The 18107-nt window shown below is 37.1% G+C and overlaps 1 protein-coding gene across 3 annotated transcripts in view; it reads left to right on the plus strand.

The window, feature by feature from the left end:
* The window catches only part of LOC306879735 (forkhead box protein N3-like), a 74415-nt gene that overhangs the window by 49145 nt on the left and 7163 nt on the right, over positions 1-18107 (plus strand). For all 3 annotated transcript variants that reach the window (XM_079432895.1, XM_079432897.1, XM_079432896.1), the window contains 3 exons: positions 6981-7531; positions 13491-13639; positions 17296-17354. In XM_079432895.1, coding sequence (XP_079289021.1) covers positions 6981-7531; positions 13491-13639; positions 17296-17354 — 759 coding nt within the window. The remainder of the gene's footprint in view (positions 1-6980; positions 7532-13490; positions 13640-17295; positions 17355-18107) is intronic.

Raw genomic sequence — 18107 nt, forward strand, 5'->3', positions numbered from 1 at the left:
GGGGAGCAAAGTAGCCAATCACAGGCATGTTTGTTGATTTCTACAAGGCAATGGCCAATCAGAGGCGTTTAGGTTGGAATCCACACACTCGCCGGTTTTTGTCCAGCGCAGAGTTCTATCATGCTTCATTGTGTGGTCACATTCATTGGTTAAAACTGAACTTTGCAAGATTGTGATGAATGATATATACGGTTTTTAATAAATTTAAAGGGAGCGCTCTTTGCATGCTGTATACGATAATATTTTCAGAATTGAAATAAAACTTGTGTTTTTCATGCTTGACAAGCGGCCACGAACGACACAGAGATTGCTAACTACACTATATAGATAAATATAAAAATTTCAGAAGCACACAGTGATGTGATTCTGCAAAAGAGCCTGGTCCAAATGCAGGATTTAGGTAAGGAAACAGTTATTAATTATTTGTACTGGCTGCCATGCCAAATCATGCTTTTCTGTTTAATTTAAGTGTTTTTGTGACCACATATGCTTTAATAACAATAATTGTAACATGTTACAATAAGGTTCCATTTAATAATGTTAGTTAATGTATTAAAGTGTCAGTGAATTATTGTAAAGTGTTAAAGTGTAAGAGCGTTTACTTGAAACCAACCGCACCCCCCACGCGATTGCCCCCCCCCCCCCCCCCCCCCCCCCCGCCCCGCCCCAAGAAATATAAAAGCACCCCCAAGTCGTGCGTCCTGGCACCGGGCCTGACTATACTGTTGTTTTGGTTTTTTTGTACATGTATACAATTTAGGTAGTATTTCTTATTTCTATTGCTAGAACTTTTTCATGTAGGTCTATTTCATTAGTTTTTTGTGATATAGAAATGAAGAATTCTGAAATTTCAATGTTATCAAACATTTTGATATGGGATGTTCATTTCGGTTATTTTTCTTTACCAACAACCGGCGCTCGTTAACCGATTATTAACCATTAACCGACAAGATTATTTTAAATTAGAATTGCATTAAATTAGGATAAGTGTCTGTGACCCGTTAAAAATACTAACATTTGTTTTCCAGGGATTAATTTTACAAACAACAGAATGTGAGGATTCACATGAACATCATATCACATCATGCACCTGCTGCGCTTCTGAAAATCATAATAAAGCTAGGCCATATATATATGGAAACCACGGCAGAAAACGTCATCCTATTTTTCTTTAGGGCTATTTTACAAAAGCACAAAGATTTGTGTTTATTGTGAATGTACACAAATAAAGGCAAACCTTTTACAATTATGATTATCTTTATGACTAAAAGAAGTAGCCTAATTGCTTCCACTTTTAGAAGGAAAAAAGTTTAATTATTGTACCGCCGCTGCATGCGCGCAACACAGTTAAGCTTTGCTACCTTGACAATAATTCAGCCTGTTCATTATCATAATAAAATACAGTCAGTCAAACATTTGGAAAAAAACACACTGCTCAGTTTAAATATGTAGAAAAATCTGTGTTGTTAAGCGTTATCACCGTACCGTGATATTGTTATGCTAAACATTTTGTTTTACATGGATATTGGAATGCAAGTGAAGTAGGCCTACATAATAAATAATATTTTGCCATTCAAATACTTCCGAATACGGAAACATTTGATTTTGTGTCAAATGAGAGACCCAATGTTGGTTTCAGTTTCTTTTTAGCCTAAATGAATTCATTTTGGCATGTTGTTTATATAGCTATAGCTTCTTATATTTAATTCTTGTTCTTTTCTAAATACTGTTAAATTGAAAGGATTTGTTGTGGAGTGAGGGGAACTAAAATAGCCTAGCTTTGTTTACAGTGTTTATTATAATGTTTGTACACATTTTTGAGTCGACATTAGGGCTATTTCTGAACGAAATAATAAAATGCGACTTTTTTTTCTCTCTAAAATTTTGTTTTTTTATACGCATAGCGTATTTTAACCATGCAGCAAACCTAAAAAAAATGTATTACTTTTTAAACCGTTTAACAGATTGTATTAATCGGTCAAAATTCTTACGGTCGGTTAACGTTTAACCGGTTAAAGTGAACATCCCTATTTTGATATCATAAAAACCAAAAATATATATATTATCATGAAAAACAAAACAAATTTTTATATATATATATATATATATATATATATATATATATATATATATATATATATATATATATATATATATAAATAATTTTGGTTACATAAATAATATATTGATTTTAGCCTGGTCAGTGATGTTTTTTTTAATGCTAGTTGCATCATATTACAAAATTAATCTGTTTTTGATTGGTGTTATGGCCCTTGTTCCATTTGTGAAGTAAAATAAAGCTAAATTAAAAAACAAAACAAAATGTAAATTGACTTTTTTTATTTAATTTTAATTTAATCCATTGTTATAATATTTGTATGCCATAGTATATCCATAGTTATCCAAGGCACATCAAAGAATATCATGATAATACCCTGGTACTTTTTGTACATTTGTTGTAACTAAAGCTGTCAAGCTTGCAGTGTCTCTTTTCTACTGAGCTGAAATATCTGTTAGATTTGAGGTGCTAATGGGCGAGTCGGGTGAGCTGTTGTTTGCAGTTTCCACAGTTTTCAGATCTCTCTGGTCATTTGTCACAACTCTCACGTGAAATAAAACGGCTTAAGCAAAACCGGTTTCAAACTTTCTGTTTGTGAACGGTAAAATGTAATTGATTCTTGAGCGTAAGGGAAGTTCACTGGCAGCCCCAACGGTACCCTGTTCGAGTAGTTTGTTGTCATAGCAACAGTAAAATTAGCTGGCCCTTTTCTGTCAGATGTAATGTTTTGAGGCAGCGCCACCACAGATACACAGAAGCAATCCTGCATATCGGGGGTATATATGTGCATTTATGTTCCTAGAAAACAACCTCACATTCTAACACTTGATGTTTGATGTGTCAGTTTGCTATGTTTACGACTCATTTGTTAATATCCCTGCTGAACCCCCCCCCCCCCCCCCCCCCCTGCTAAAACCAGCCTAAGTTGGTAGATTGGTCTAAACTGGTTTAAGCTGGAAGTGCCTGTAGATGGTTTTAGCTGGACCCCCATCCTGGCTGAACTGGTCAAGCTGGTCTCCCAGCGCGGCCAAGCTGGTTTTAGCTGGATGGTCACCCCTCTAAACCAGCCTGCAAACCAGCAATAACCAGGCTGAAAGTTTAAAATGGAAGTAGAATGGATTTAGCTGGTCTCCCAACCTGGCCAAGCTGGTTTATTTGGTTTTAGCTGGTTGCTCAGCTGGTCTCCCAACCTGGTCAAGCTGTGACCAGCGTGACCAGCTAAAACCCTTCTAAACCAGCTTGCAAACCAGCTATGACCAGGCTGGAAGACCAGTTAAAACCAGCCTAAGTTGGTTGACTGATCGTTTTTTCAACAAGGGTATATTTTTAACTTAATGTTTTCATGCCATTAGAATATATTGCATTCCCCAGTACAGATTGATCATAATGCATGTTTTCCCCCATATACTATGTTTTTTTTATTTTTGAGAAAATACTATGGGATTCCTTGATGTACTTTGGAATACCTTTTAAATACTGTGCTAATAACAAAGTACCATGATCTTACCATCATTGTACCACCAAAAAACTTTTTTATTGCTAGTATGTTCTCATTATTGGACACTTTAATAGACCTGAATCAAATAGTGGACTATAACAGTTTTCTGTTGTATTTTAGTTAAAAAACAGTGTAGTTGGTTCCAGCTGGAAAACCCGCAAGTTTGTTTTCCTCGCTTGTGATGTGGATGTGATGCTGTATAATCTGCCTTATAAACACAGCCATGCCTCGTCTGACCCCAGGGAATCTCTGCTCCAGATTATGTAGCTGGATAATATTCTCACTCCGTTGCCATGGATACAGATGCTGTATTCGCCATGTAGCGCTAGCTGTCAGCTGTCAATCAGTGCGAGTGAAGAGAGCTGCTGCTTTGACATGTGAGCACGAGTGTCAAAAGCAGCCCTGAGGCGTGACTGTGCATTTTCCAAGGAGCGCTCAGCTGCATATGCTGTTATTGACTGATTGAATCACCTTATCAGGGGGGTGCTGCCCCTGGCACATCGCTCGACATGCACGCGCGGCGTATGTATAATTGTGTGTGGGTACATGTTGGCATGGGTGTCAGAGAGAGAGTTAAAAGTGATGGGTAACGCTGTAGGGAGAGATTAACTGGATTTCCTACTGTGACTTGGGCAGTGTGTGATAAATTCGTATTTAGATTTTATGCATCTTCAGATAGCGCCAGGATTACTTGCACTAAAATCCAACCTCCTGCTAACCTTACCGCCCTGAAACTTCAAACAAACACACACACACACACACAAACACAATGCTGCAAGAGAATGGATCAGATTTTCCATTGTAAAAAAGGTTGCATCGCTGTTATGACATCATTTTTGAATGGAAGCCTTAAAAGAAAGGTGATTGTGGCTTTGCATCTCACAACTTCTTATAATTATGGGAAATTAAGTCAGATATTTTTATGTCTCACAATTGTGACTTTATATCTCATGGATGTTACTTTTTTTCCCCATAATTGTGAGAAGTCAACTCACAGTTGTGACTTTGTTTCTCCTAATTGCAACTTTTTATTTAAGTGCAATTGTGTTTCACACAATGAGTTTATAACTCATAATGTGACTTTAAACTGCACAATTGTGGCGTTATTTCTGTGATCTCACTATTTTTTTACTCTAAAATGAATGAATGATTCATCAAGTTCATTGAATGCTTTAACTTGTTTTGCCTTATAATTCTAACCCAGCAATTGGTAGAAAAGTTAAAGGGTAGTGATTTATGTATTTATTTATTTACACAAAATATTCTTAACACTTTAAAGCAATGTTATTTATATCCCTTTACATTTTATGATAATTTACTCACCCTCATTTCATTCTAACCCCGTATCATTCCTTTCTTCTGTGGAACACAGAGTGAATGAACATCCGTTTCCCATAGAAGCAAATTGAATGCTCATTTGTACTGCCAAGGTCCTAAAAGAACAAAAAGTGCCTTAAGTATCCAAACAAAAACAAAAAAACATTAGTCCATATGACTTGTAAAGGGGAAAGGGAAGGGAAGTGGTGTGGTGTGTGGCGACCCATACTTGGAATTAGTGCTCTGCATTTAATCCATCAAGTGTGCACACAGTAGTGAACATACACCCGGAGCAGTGGGCAGCCAATGCTGCGGCGCCCGGGGAGCAGTTGGGGGATTGGTGCCTTGATCAAGGGTCTCACCTCAGTCGTGGTATTGAGGGTGGAGAGAGTATTGGTTATTCACTCCCCCCCACCTACAATCCCTGCCGGACCTGAGACTCAAACCCACAACCTTCAGGTTACAAGTCCAACTCTCTATCCATTAGGCCATGACTGCCCCATATTTGTATGCCTTTGGGTTGGACAGACAGTATTTCTGTTGTTATTCATCTCCTCTGGAGATCTAAAAATCTAATGTTTGTGCTCAAATGTTCATAAATGCTGCTAATTTGACTGGTGAGTTTAGCTAAAGTAATTAGTCTACTCTGTAAAGTTTCTCCATTCACACTAATATACTATGAATTTTGAATTTGAGTAGCTTATGCTTGAATGAACTGCTTTTGTAAAATGCATTTGCTCAGTGTCTCAACTCTGTCTTTTTCCTGTTTGCTGATCTCACCTCAGAAATATGGATATTCCTGTTCTCATGCTGATTTTTCAGTCTCATTTCTCTTTGGGAGTTCACAGGGTACATGTTTGTTTCATGGGAAACATGGGACAAACATGGGATCTACAAATATAAGAGATTAATTTAACATGCAGTGATTTTAGCCTCATGTATTTGTTGATCCTACAAACTACACAAACCAGGCAAACATTTATTAAGTGTATGTTTAGTGTAGTAATGGAGTTTTATTTATATATGTGTATGTGTGTGTGTGTGTGTGTGTATATATATATATATATATATATATATATATATATATGTATATATATGTGCATTTTTCATAGTAAAGCGTGAGCATGAGCATCTTATGATCTGTTTTTTTCCGACTGAGTAAATGCTTCACAATCTTGTAATGAGAAGCTCCTTATTAACAGTTTACTGACAGAAAATAGCTTGACGATTTAACAACTGAAAAGAAAGTAATTATGACTGCTTTAAATAGGCTGTTGTTGTTAAATACTATTATTTTATTTCCAATTAATATGTAATATTTTGTTTATTATTTTAAGAATATTATAATTCTATTTTTCTTAAATACTTCATTTTAAATACTTAAATTTTAGTTTACTGTGAAATATTGCAGTTGTAATTACTTTTGCTTCTGTACAATTGTAATTACTTAATAATAGCATTATTATTGACTTATATTGATATATAATCAATATAAAACCTGGGGCGTATTTAAATGCAGTTTGTTTTTAATTATTTTTAAATCATTTAAATTATTTATATATATATATATATATATGTATATATATATGTATATATGTATATATATATATGTATGTATTTATATATATATATATATATATATATATATATATATATATATATATATATATATATATATATATATATATATATATATATATATATGTGTATATATATATATATATATATATATATATATATATATATATTTAAATAGCTCTATTTTATAGTGAAATATTGCAGTTGTAATTTCTTATTTTAATATTTTAGTTTTTATTATTATTATTATTATTATTATAATAGTCATATTCTATATGAGATATAATCCAAAACAACTGGCCGAATTGTGCAGCCCTACAAACATAAACATAAACAACACAAACAGACCTGGAAGTATTTTAAATGCCCTTTTAAATGACCATTTTTATTACAAAAATGCAGTGTGAACTGCTTGCTCACAGATGCAAACAAATTCAATTTATATAAGAGCTCCAATTAAGCCTTTTCAATATTTTCCACATAAAAACCAGCAATCACTTCACAGAGTGTTGTCTCGTGTCTCTGCAGGAGCCAAGGGCTGCATGGGTCCAGTGGTCATGCCCCCAGGGAAGAAGGCCGAGGGCCCCAGCAGCGGGAGCGTGGCGCGGGGTCTGAGTCAGCTCTACCAGGACACCGAGGCAGCTGACCTCTCTCTGGCCCTGTCTGCCTCCCTCAGCCGGGCCGAGGACGAGGAGCTGACCAGCCTCAGCTGGCTGCACGAGAGCACAGATCTTCTGACCAGCCTGGGCCACTCGGGCCTGCGCAGCGTCAGCCCCCTGCAGGACGCTAACGGTGCCCGCGAGCCCTCCTCCTCGCCGTCGTCCTCCCCTGAGCCCAGCGAGCCGCCCTACCACCTGTCCACGGGTCCCAGCCGCAAACCGCCCTACTCCTTCAGCTGCCTCATCTTCATGGCAATAGAAGACGCTCCCTCCAAGCGACTTCCTGTCAAAGACATCTACGGCTGGATTCTGGAGCACTTCCCCTACTTCGCCAGCGCCCCCACTGGCTGGAAGAATTCAGTGCGTCATAATCTGTCGCTAAACAAATGCTTCAAGAAGGTGGATAAGGATCGCAGTCAGGTGAGGGCTTGTGTTACACTTGAGGTTAACTGAGGATCAAGATGAAACCGAGCCACTTGTTTTATTGGAACGCACACTTTCATCTTCCTGAGTGATTTTCCATCAATAGCTCATCATCCTGATGGCTTTTAAATACTTTACCCAGAGGCATTCACATGTTCTTGAATGCTTTTCCTTTCCATTTACAGTCTAGGAGTTACTTAGCTTTTACCTTCTTTATTGGGCCAATTGGGTTCATAATAAAGAAAAAAAACACATTTGCCAACTTCTTCGAAATGTACTATTTGTATTCATGCAGGTTTCTTATATATTTTAACAAATTTTTATACCAGTTTCAATTAAATTATTTTAAAAATGTCAAGTTGTACTATGCTAATAATATTTTCCTTGCACGTTGAATACATCATCTAAATAATTATTTCCTAGTTTTTAAATATAAATGCAAATTTAATGATTAATTTATGAATAAAAACTAATTAATTATTAATTCATAAATATCATTAGCACGTGACATTTTTACAACTGAAACTAAACTTGTCATAAAAAGGTCAAATTTTATGATATTTCGCACAGTCGTGAGGGTCTGCAGGGGTCCTTTCTATGATATGATATGATATATCCTGTTTAATGGGTTTTTTTTGGCATGTTGGTTGAACCACATGAAATTCGTAGGTCACATGACTTTTTCATGTTTTTCAAATATTAATAGCAGTGAAGCAGTTTTGTTAATTCTAAGAGGTAATAATAAGAGATTATGCCAAACTACTTAATAATTGTTTCTTTAAAAAACAATTCAACATTCTAAAATTATTTTTTTACATTATGTCCCCCACAAAAAATAAAAAAATTAACTAAATAATAAACAAAATAAAATAAAAATGATTTTTTTATGCAGACATTAAACGTCTCTGTATGTATGAATTGCATTTTAGCGTATTTTTAAATAAATGAAGAAATAGGACAGAACAAACGAGCAGCTTGTCATTGACCTATTAAAGAAGTATTAACCTTCAATCAAAGTTTTACCAAATTGAATTTATGACAGATTAGTTCCAAGTAAACAAAGGCTTATTATTATGGTTTGTTTCAGGAGATTTTATGAATGTGGGCTGTGGATATATAAACAAGTCCATGATTATAATCAAAATATAGTACAATTGTAATCAATGCGTGACTATAACCAAAATGCAATCATGCTTTTTTTGTTAAGATATGACCAAAAAAAACGATAAAATCGTACATTGACATCAAAACAGATGAAAAGATGAACAAATAGCACCGTTTGCTCTGGCAGAGTGTGTTTGTATTATGCATGTCTGCGCCTGTAAGAGTGTGCTTGTACCTGTCTAAGCTATCACCCTGTCATTTGGTTCTTAACTACGACCAAAAGAGTTTTCCGTGTATATGTATTCCCATAGCAACCCAGCCGTAGTTGACATGAAAAGCATGCTGTTTCTGTAGCAACAGCAAAACTGATTGGCTGCGTTGCCATGTGTGTGTGAGTAGTTTTGTATATGTGTGTGTGTGTGGGTAAAATGTGGGAGCATTTCAGGGAAGTGGCATGAAGCACAGTGATATCTTTTGATGGGTAAAGTTCAGGTTACTTGACCAGTTGTATCACATTTCACTGAGTACAAAATAAAGCAAATCTCTGGCAGAAGACCTAACTAATCTACTGAAATTGACATACAACCCTTCTAATATAGACTGTTATATACAGGCAACATAGGCTGGGATATATATGTAGGGAATTAACTGAATTAAATTTAAATGTATATGTGTTTAATTTAGTTTCATTCTCCACTCTGATTGAAACAGGGAAATTTTTTTTTTTGGCAAGATTTTTTACTTCAAAGATATGTTGGTCTCTCGTTATACTTAAATCATTAATAGCTTCTTTTGATTTGTTTAAAAATGGTATTAAATCTCTCACGCAGTTCAGAAGGGTGTTTGAAGGAGAAGGGCAAGCTAGTGGTTTAACAGCAGACTAAGTATAATGATTCACAGTGTGTTACTCAATAGCAGATGTTTAGACACTGAATGCTGTGGTAGATCAGTCCCAGCTTTCTTACAAGCCAAGCCTCGGTCGTCAAAGATCCAGCCAAACCCCACAGATTAAAGATAACAAATGTGTCCGCACTTCATTTTGTGCTTGAGTACTAAGCATATGCGATTTTCAGTGCACTGTGTGTGTGTCTGTGTTTTAAAGGGATCATATGTGACACTTTTTAACACTGTTTTTCCCCCTGAAGTCCACTTATAATGTTAGTCAAGGTTGCTTAAGCCAAAATCTAATTTTACATGACTGTTTTTACCCTCTTGTCTGACACTTTTAATTAAGCAGACTGTTTTTTGTTTCTGTACCTTTAAGTATTCTGTATGTAAATGTCATAATTACTAACCCAAGGGTGTCCGTGATGCTTGGAGAAAACATTTTGTTAATGTTCCCAATCGTCTCAGCTGGCACACAAACCTCCAAAGCAGACTCATGGAAACTCATTCTTCATCCAGGTTTTTTTTTTTTTGAGCCAATCACGTGAGCTGTAAAAGCCATGTGGCTAAACACTCCGAAAGCTGCAAAATTGTGTTGTGAGAACTGTTTGGCTGATGGCACAAAAATAATGCACACAGTCCCAAACCCTTGAAGTGGCGACTGTCCATTACATACTTTTAAAGAGCGTTGCAAAAACATCTACTATCATGTAATGAGTCATTTGCTGTTTTCTATTTTGTAAGAAAAGGTGGCAACCTTTGAATCACTGTAGATGGAGATGCTTTTCAGGTCCAGATGTTGTACACTGTAAAAAAATGACTACGATTTTAACGATAAAAGACTGTAAAAATGCTACAGTAAAAATCTATTAATTGGTTAACGGTAAGTTCCCCTACTATATAAAACCTGTGTTGGACATTACATGTAATTTTACAGTAAAATACAGTTTTTGGAAGTGGAAAAACAACGTATAATTTACAGTGAAAAAATTTAAATTGACATTCACAGAATTCCCTGTTGCATTTCACATTTGATGTATTTTGTTTCTTCTTAATTTGTTTTTCTTATCAATTGTGTACATTAGGATTGTATGTTACATCTAATGTTGTTAAATGAATGTATATAGCATTATTTCAGTTTCATGTGTGTTACCATGATGGTGTTTAGTGTTTGTGCGAATGACACTGTGCGCCTTCTATATATCTTAGTATTTAAAAGCTGCTTGTGGTTTGGTTCATCATGTGACTTTCTTTTCACCACCTGCTTTTGTTGGTTATCAGTGTATTACAATGGTACAAAACAGATTTCAGTACTTCAGTAGGTTGGTATATAAACATTTATGCAGTGGGGCAAATAAGTGCCCCACTGCACTAAATTAATTATTCCAAAATTATACAATGTGATTTTCTGGATTTTGTTTTTAATATTCTGTCTCTCACAGTTGAGGTGTACCTATGATGAAAATTACAGATCGCTCCATTCTTTGTAAGTGGGAAAACTTGAAAAATCTGCAGTGTATCAAATACTTATTTGCCCCACTGTATCATTTAATGAAATACGGTTAAATTGTTAAATCGTAAAAATCTAAAATGTTGCTACCATATTTTGTATGGTATTTTTTTTTTTTTTTACAGTGATTGTTGCAGGAGGGACTAACTTCTAACCAGACAAACCTTGACCCCTCTCTTTGTGCAGGTGTACTTCATACTAGGGTTGACCTAAATACTGAATAAGCATTAATGTAATATATACGGTGTCATGTCTAAATGAGGTTGTGTCAATAGAACCATGAAGATTTCTGAAGAAGCCATTATTGCACCTTAGTTTCCAAAAGTGGAAAATCCAGTTTTCCATGATTTGACCCCTTTTAACATTCATGAAAATGTGTGTATACTTTATAAGCCATGAGTAGAAACCCTCTCATTTAAATGCAGGCAATTATGTATTCTGGCTCTCTGAGCGCAGAGTCTGTGGCTGAGATCTGCTTTCCTCATTTACCACGGTTGGGAAAGATTAGCACATGGGTCTGGGCTGGTTTTAAAGCGCCATCATTGTCTCCATGTAGACTGAGATCCTCGTGCCAAAACCTCCAACCAGACAACCAACCATCCGGCTCTTCTACTTGTTGCCTTGGAGACCAGTGAAACCACAGGTGCATGTCTGCTACTCCTCTGTCTCCTGTAGAGAGGGGTAGTGCGGTTCTGGCAGGCAGGTGAGCCGGAGCTGTACCCGGATGCTGTGCCGGAGCTGGTGAATGATGTCAGTCTGTGAGGTTGTTTTGCAGGCGTGTTGATAGCTAATTGAGGGCAGATGGAAGACTGGTGGGGGAAGTTATGAATGAAGTCATGGGGAGTGTATTTGAATTACCCTGCACCCCAGGTGGAAACGGCACGCTGGGCCAATGGCTCCTCCAGCAGTGTGAAAAACACACACACACACAGATACATGAAATAAAGTTGCTTCCCCCAACCATTTGGCAATTGCCAGCTTGTCGGCCCGTCTAATCAAACCTTTCCCTTAATTGCCTTGTTTAGTGTGTCGGTAAACACTGCCGATCATTGCTATAGCGGTTGTTCTGTAACTACGATAATATCAGAGTGCTTTCATCATCCCGTCTCACTTATTTTTGTGCTTAATACGAGAGCTGAGATCAAAGCGGCACAGGTTGAATTTCATGCCTTTTGTGAGTTGTGTTTTTTGGTAAAGTGAAATATGGCTCTGGAAGCCCCTGATGGAGGGCAGACAGCTTAATTAGGTGGAGAACGGCTTTTTTTATCTAAAAATATATGCGTGTTTCCCGTTGAGGCAGTTTTAAAGGTGCCTCGGTAATCACGAGACAACGAGGGTCTCTAGTGCTAGGTCTAATCCTCCTCCCCGCTTTTTCTCAATACTTTGCAAAAATACACTCAGTGATCATGTGCAGTTTATTTCAAAATAAACTTTGAAGGTTCTTGAGAGCATCAGGCTAAAGTGAGTTCTATTTCAAATCTTCATTTAGAGTAGGGCTCTTTAACTCTTGAGTCCTGCAGACTTTAGTACCAATTCCAGTTTAGCCCACCTTGCAAGTAAAGGTCCTTGCACACTGAGTCCGATGCGTATTAATCCGTTGCGTAAAAATGAGCAAAACCGCACTAAATGGAATCTTCAAGCATTGAGGATGATTTTGTTGTCCTCTCGCTTCTTAAAAAGAGAAAATGAAAGGAAATAGTGGCCAGTTCCCCTTCCTTATTAAGGAGCAGTGGGATTATCACGGGTGATTCAAAGTTTACTTCAGGATGTCAGTAGCTCAGTTTGATGCTTTGCTATCAATACTAGAGTCACATATTAAAAAGAAGACCACCGATTTATGTGAACTCGGTGTGCAAGTATCTATACAGTGCTTTGTGCTGCTTCTTTCTTAGGCTACATGGTGTGCTGCAAACGAGAACCAATCCAAATCATCAGAAGAGCATTGCTTTACTGAACAGCCTTTAAATGGCAGGAGCCATTGTGCAAAGCAACAAATTAATATTATTCAACATATCCTAGCTTTTTGCTGAAAATATTGAGATGTTAACCCCCTTTGTAGGCCTAATCGTTGACATTTTCATAAGTAACTGTAATTCAATTAGTCATTATTTTTCCTCAGTAACTGTAATGGATTACAGTTACTTTTTTGCAATTAATTTACGGAATTCCGTTACATGTAACTAGTTACTCCACAGTCGAGGACCTCTTTACTCTAGGGGTGGTCCTTAGCTCCAACTCAGATCAAACTCCTCTGTCTATAGCTTTCTAGAATTCCTGAACACCTTGATTGGTTTGCTTTCGTGTGTTTGATTAGGGTTGGAGCTAAACTCTGCTGGAATGGATCTAGAGTGTCAGAGTGGCCCACCCTTGCTATAAATTATCTCATAATATTGTTAATCTTGATAAAGATATGGAAAGATTAAAGCTGTATCATGATGTCTTTTTTTTGTATTTCAGAGCATAGGAAAGGGTTCTCTCTGGTCTATTGATCCTGACTACAGACACAATCTGATTCAGGCGCTGAAAAAGACTCCATATCATCCATATTCCCCTCGGCTTCCAAAACCTTCTACCTTCCCGTCTGCCTCTCCTCAGCAATACCACAGGTAATTGTAATTATCACTCTGATTTTCTTTATTTTGGCCATCCATTTCTTTTTCCTCTTTTCTTTTCCTCTGCACCTACCAGTTATTGCTTTTTTCCTCTTCGTCGGTTTGTTTTCTTGTACTTTCACACTTTCCATTTTGTGTGGCCCTGAAAATCCTAGTCCAGACTTTTCCGTTTCTAAATAAAGAGCATGAGCACAAAAACCTATCTTAGTGTGGAATAACAAAATGTGACTGAGAGGATGTTAACTTTACCATGGCATGAATAATTTTGACTGTAAAAGAGCTTTGGATTAAACAAGTCTTCTCTTTATCTTTAAGAAAGAGAAGATAGGAAGCCCAAAGGGAAGAAAGATCACATACAAGCCTTTCTTTGGTGGCCTCTGTTATGGCCTTCCTGTGAATAACACATTGATCTGGTGTGTGAGGGTTTTGGGTCAGTTCCTCACTCATTCTTGAACACTCTGTCAGCAACTGGACATGGTCCTCTGGGGAATCTGTGGGATGTAAAGAAACGGCACATGCTTGCCCTTCCCGAGTCGTTTCTTCTCTGCTGTTGCTGTGACGACCAGAGTACCTCCATGGTAACACATGCATAAGACAGGTGGAATAGTAGCACAAAGCTATTTGTCTGGCAAAAGAAGAAAAAAAAACAGAGATAGGACAGACAGTTAGTGCTAAGAAATACATTATAGGCTTAGCAACACTAAACTCCATAGCAACAGAAGATGTCGGGTTCCTGTTTTCTTGCTTTTTCCTTGATTTCCCCCCTCCCCCACTTCCTCTTGTGGGATGAAGGAGCTGCTCTCAGTAGTTTGTGGTCTCTAGTTCTCTTTTGAGAAATGAAAGTCAGTTACTGTTTAAACAGTTATACAGTCAATTATACAGTTGTTCTGTTTACAAACACAAAGCTTTTTAGAAAGCTTTTTTGCTTTCATTTTGCAAGTAGCTTTTTTTCATCAATTGTGGAGTCTTATGGCACTTTTCCACTGCATGGTACGGTACAGTTCGGTACGGTTCACTTTTGGGGGTTTTTCCACTGGTTACTTTTTTTTAGTAACACCTCGGCCGAGGTTCCAAGCGAGCCGTAACGTTACCAAAACGTGACGTGTAAACTCTGCTGATCACTGATTGGCCGGAGAGAATCGTCACTGCCTGCGTCACTGAACTTGCGGCACGAGACACAACAGACCCGCTAGATTTAAATCAGCACAGCCAGCGAAGGATCGAACGCAACTGTTTTGAATGAGCGCTACTTTTTTTTAAACAACCAAAAAATGACTGTTTCGTTGTCTGTTGAGGAATTACAGACGTTCCTCTCGTTCATAGCCGAGGAGATGTAATTAGAAAGTTTTTCAGGAGTCACGGCAGTAGAGGCGGCGCAACTATAACGACATGTGAATAATCCCGTCCACTCTAAAGCAGTACTAAACTGCAGTGGAAATGCAAACCATGCCGTGCCGAGCCGAGCCGAGTAAAAGCGCCATCAGAGGCAAAAAGTGAACAAGGTTGAGCCTAGTTAGTATCTGGATGGGAGACCTCTTAGGAAAACTAGGTTGCTTCTGGAAGAGGTGTTAGTGGGACCAGCAGGGGGTGCTCACCCTGTGGTCTGTGTGGGTCCTAATGCCCCAGTACAGTGACGGGGACGTTATACAGAAAAAAGCAACGTCCTTTGGATGAGACATATTTAACCGAGGTCCTGACTCTCTGTGGTCATATTAAAAATCCCTTGGCACTTCTTGTAAAGAGTAGGGGTGTAACCCCGGTGTCCTGGCCAAATTCCCTCCACTTGCCATTATCAATCACTTTCATCAATCAACTCTCCTCTCCACCTGTAGCTGGTGTGTGGTGAGTGCACTGGCGCCGTTGAACTGTGGCTGCCGTCGCATCATCCAAGTGAATACTGCACACCGGTGGTGAGGAGAGATCCCTTGATTGTAAATCGCTATATAAATACCTCCATCCATCCATTAAACCTCCAAATTTATTCTCTGCTGCTGTAAAAAAAAAAGTTATGGCAGCTTATGCTTTTACATTACTTTAACTCATCAAAATAAGTTGAACAATTTCTGTTTGATTTTCTTTAAGTTGGTTTAATGCCATTTAAATTGAAATGATTTGAACAGCCAGTTGATTATACTTAAAAATTCAAGGCAGCAACTGAAGTAAAGTGTTTCAGTTTAAAATATATTTTTTTTACATTGTGGAAATATGATAGCTTAAATAGTTTTACATGGTCTTTAGATGGTCCAAGCTTTCATAAAAGCTGTAATGTAACGTAAGTAGCGACAGATTCTTTCTTCAATATTGTGAACTATATCCTTCTTATAGCACTACCAAGTGGCCAAGCTCCGCAATTTTATTTTCCAAGTGACCTCAGATTCAGCTTTTACAGATGTGTTCAGAGTCTGGAGAAGATATCTCATTCCGTCCAACAGTTATAAGCATTTTAGTAAGAGCAGCCCTGTCCCTTTCGAACGTTTCGGCATCCCTTTGCGATGGTGAGTCAAAAGTTCAACTTAATTTTTTTTTTTGATAATTATTGATATTCACTCTTTGGAGAATCTTTCCGCTCTGGTTTTGTTCCGATCGGGCGAAAATACTAGGACTAGTTCGCAAAAGTAAGGTTTTCAAACAAATCCAAAATACCCCAAAATTTAGCATTTTGTCTGGCATGAGCCAAGGATTCCAACAATAAGACACTTGAGCCTGTGATTTAACGGTTTAGGAGTTATGAGCAATTTCATACTTTTGACCACTGTAGCACCCCTGTCAAGCGGATTGGGGCGAGCCTTGGTGACGTTGTAGGTGGTGTGAGTACCACCATCCCTTGAAGTTTCAAGTCTCTACGACTTACGGTTTGGTTTGCCCGAACATTTTTACGTGGAGATTGCTGATCCTTGGCCATTCTAACAATTACAATAGTGTTTCAGCGCTGTGCGCTTGAACCCCTGATTAAACCCATGCATGGATTGTTTAAAATAAGATCAATAACATGCATTTAGAAATAAGTTGTAATGAGTGGCAGTGCTTTACTTTTTTTATACTGTATAGTTGTTGTAATTCATTTTTGATATATATTTCTTTAATCTATCCACTGGCATGCATTTTGCATTTGCATTTTGCTAATGCATTTATTATGCAATTAGAAAATTTTTGCATTTTTGATACATTTTACAATATTAGGATAATGAGATAAGATAAATGTGATGTCAGTCTGCTCGTTTCTGAACCTCAACACCCCCAACTGTTCCTATCACTTAAAAAAAGTGATGCTCATGGTGAGTTTGAGGATCTGATTTCAGGACTAAAGGAGTGAGTAAATCTAAGTTAAAGGATAATATTGATTGTTATTGGAAGTACAAGCCATTTGGATCCATTGCTTTGGGCAGTCTATAATGAGTAATCATGGTAAATAATGGGATTTCCAAGCCTCGCCAGAAAGTCTGTACTAGTTCAATTAGATTCTTGCTCTACCTCTCAGTCTCCAGTTTGCATTCCACGCCATCATGTCTCATATACTGCTTTTATCTGACTGTGACTAGGATTTCAGAAGTTCATAAAACAAAAGTTTTTTTCATTGTGATTTTATCACTCAATGCTTTTCACAGTATCTGGATTTTCTCTCTCATTCTCGCTGTGTTTATAACCCTCAGTCCTCCACTATGGCCAGGAAGTCCACTCTTCAGAAAGAATGGAGGGGTGCTCTTACAAGGTAAGGTTATTATTTCTTAATGGGTGGGTTTTAATCCATTTATTAGCTTTGAAACTATGTACTCCTCACTGTTGATAAATTAGCCTATAGTGAATATACACTACCATTCAAAAGTTTGGGGTCAGTATGATTTTTTTATTTAAATTTTTTTAAGTCTTATGCTCATAAAGGCTGCATTTAGTTGATCAAAAATACAAGGAAAATAGTAATATATTTTACATAAGTTTTCTATTTTATTATATTTTAAAATGCAATTTATTCCCATGATATTAAAGCTGAATTTTCTCCAGTCTTCAGTGTCACATGATCCTTCAAACACCATTCTACTTTGCTGCTTTGATGCTCATGAAATATTGATTATTTTCAGATTGGAAATAATTTGTGCTGCTTATTTTTGTGGAAACCATGATGCATTTTTTCAGGATTTTTAATGAATGGAAAGTTCAAAAGAACAACATTCTTGAAATAGAAATTTTAAAAATATCCACATGTCTTTACTGTTAATTTAATGCATCCTTGCTGAATAAATGTTCATTTCTTTCAAATAAAACTAATAAAAAAAAAAAAGTACTTTTACAATTTACAGTCTGTCTTTTACAGGAAAACAGAAGAAAAATAGTGATGACTCATCCTGTACTACACAGATTTTTGTCCAATCAAATAATTAGAATATAATAACCCACCTCCTAATACCGCCTGTCATCATCCAGCAAATAAAAATCATGTTCATGGCTGCAACGTAGCCTTTTAGCT

Source organism: Barbus barbus (assembly GCF_936440315.1).
Source record: "Barbus barbus genome assembly, chromosome: 14".
Taxonomy (NCBI): domain Eukaryota; kingdom Metazoa; phylum Chordata; class Actinopteri; order Cypriniformes; family Cyprinidae; genus Barbus; species Barbus barbus.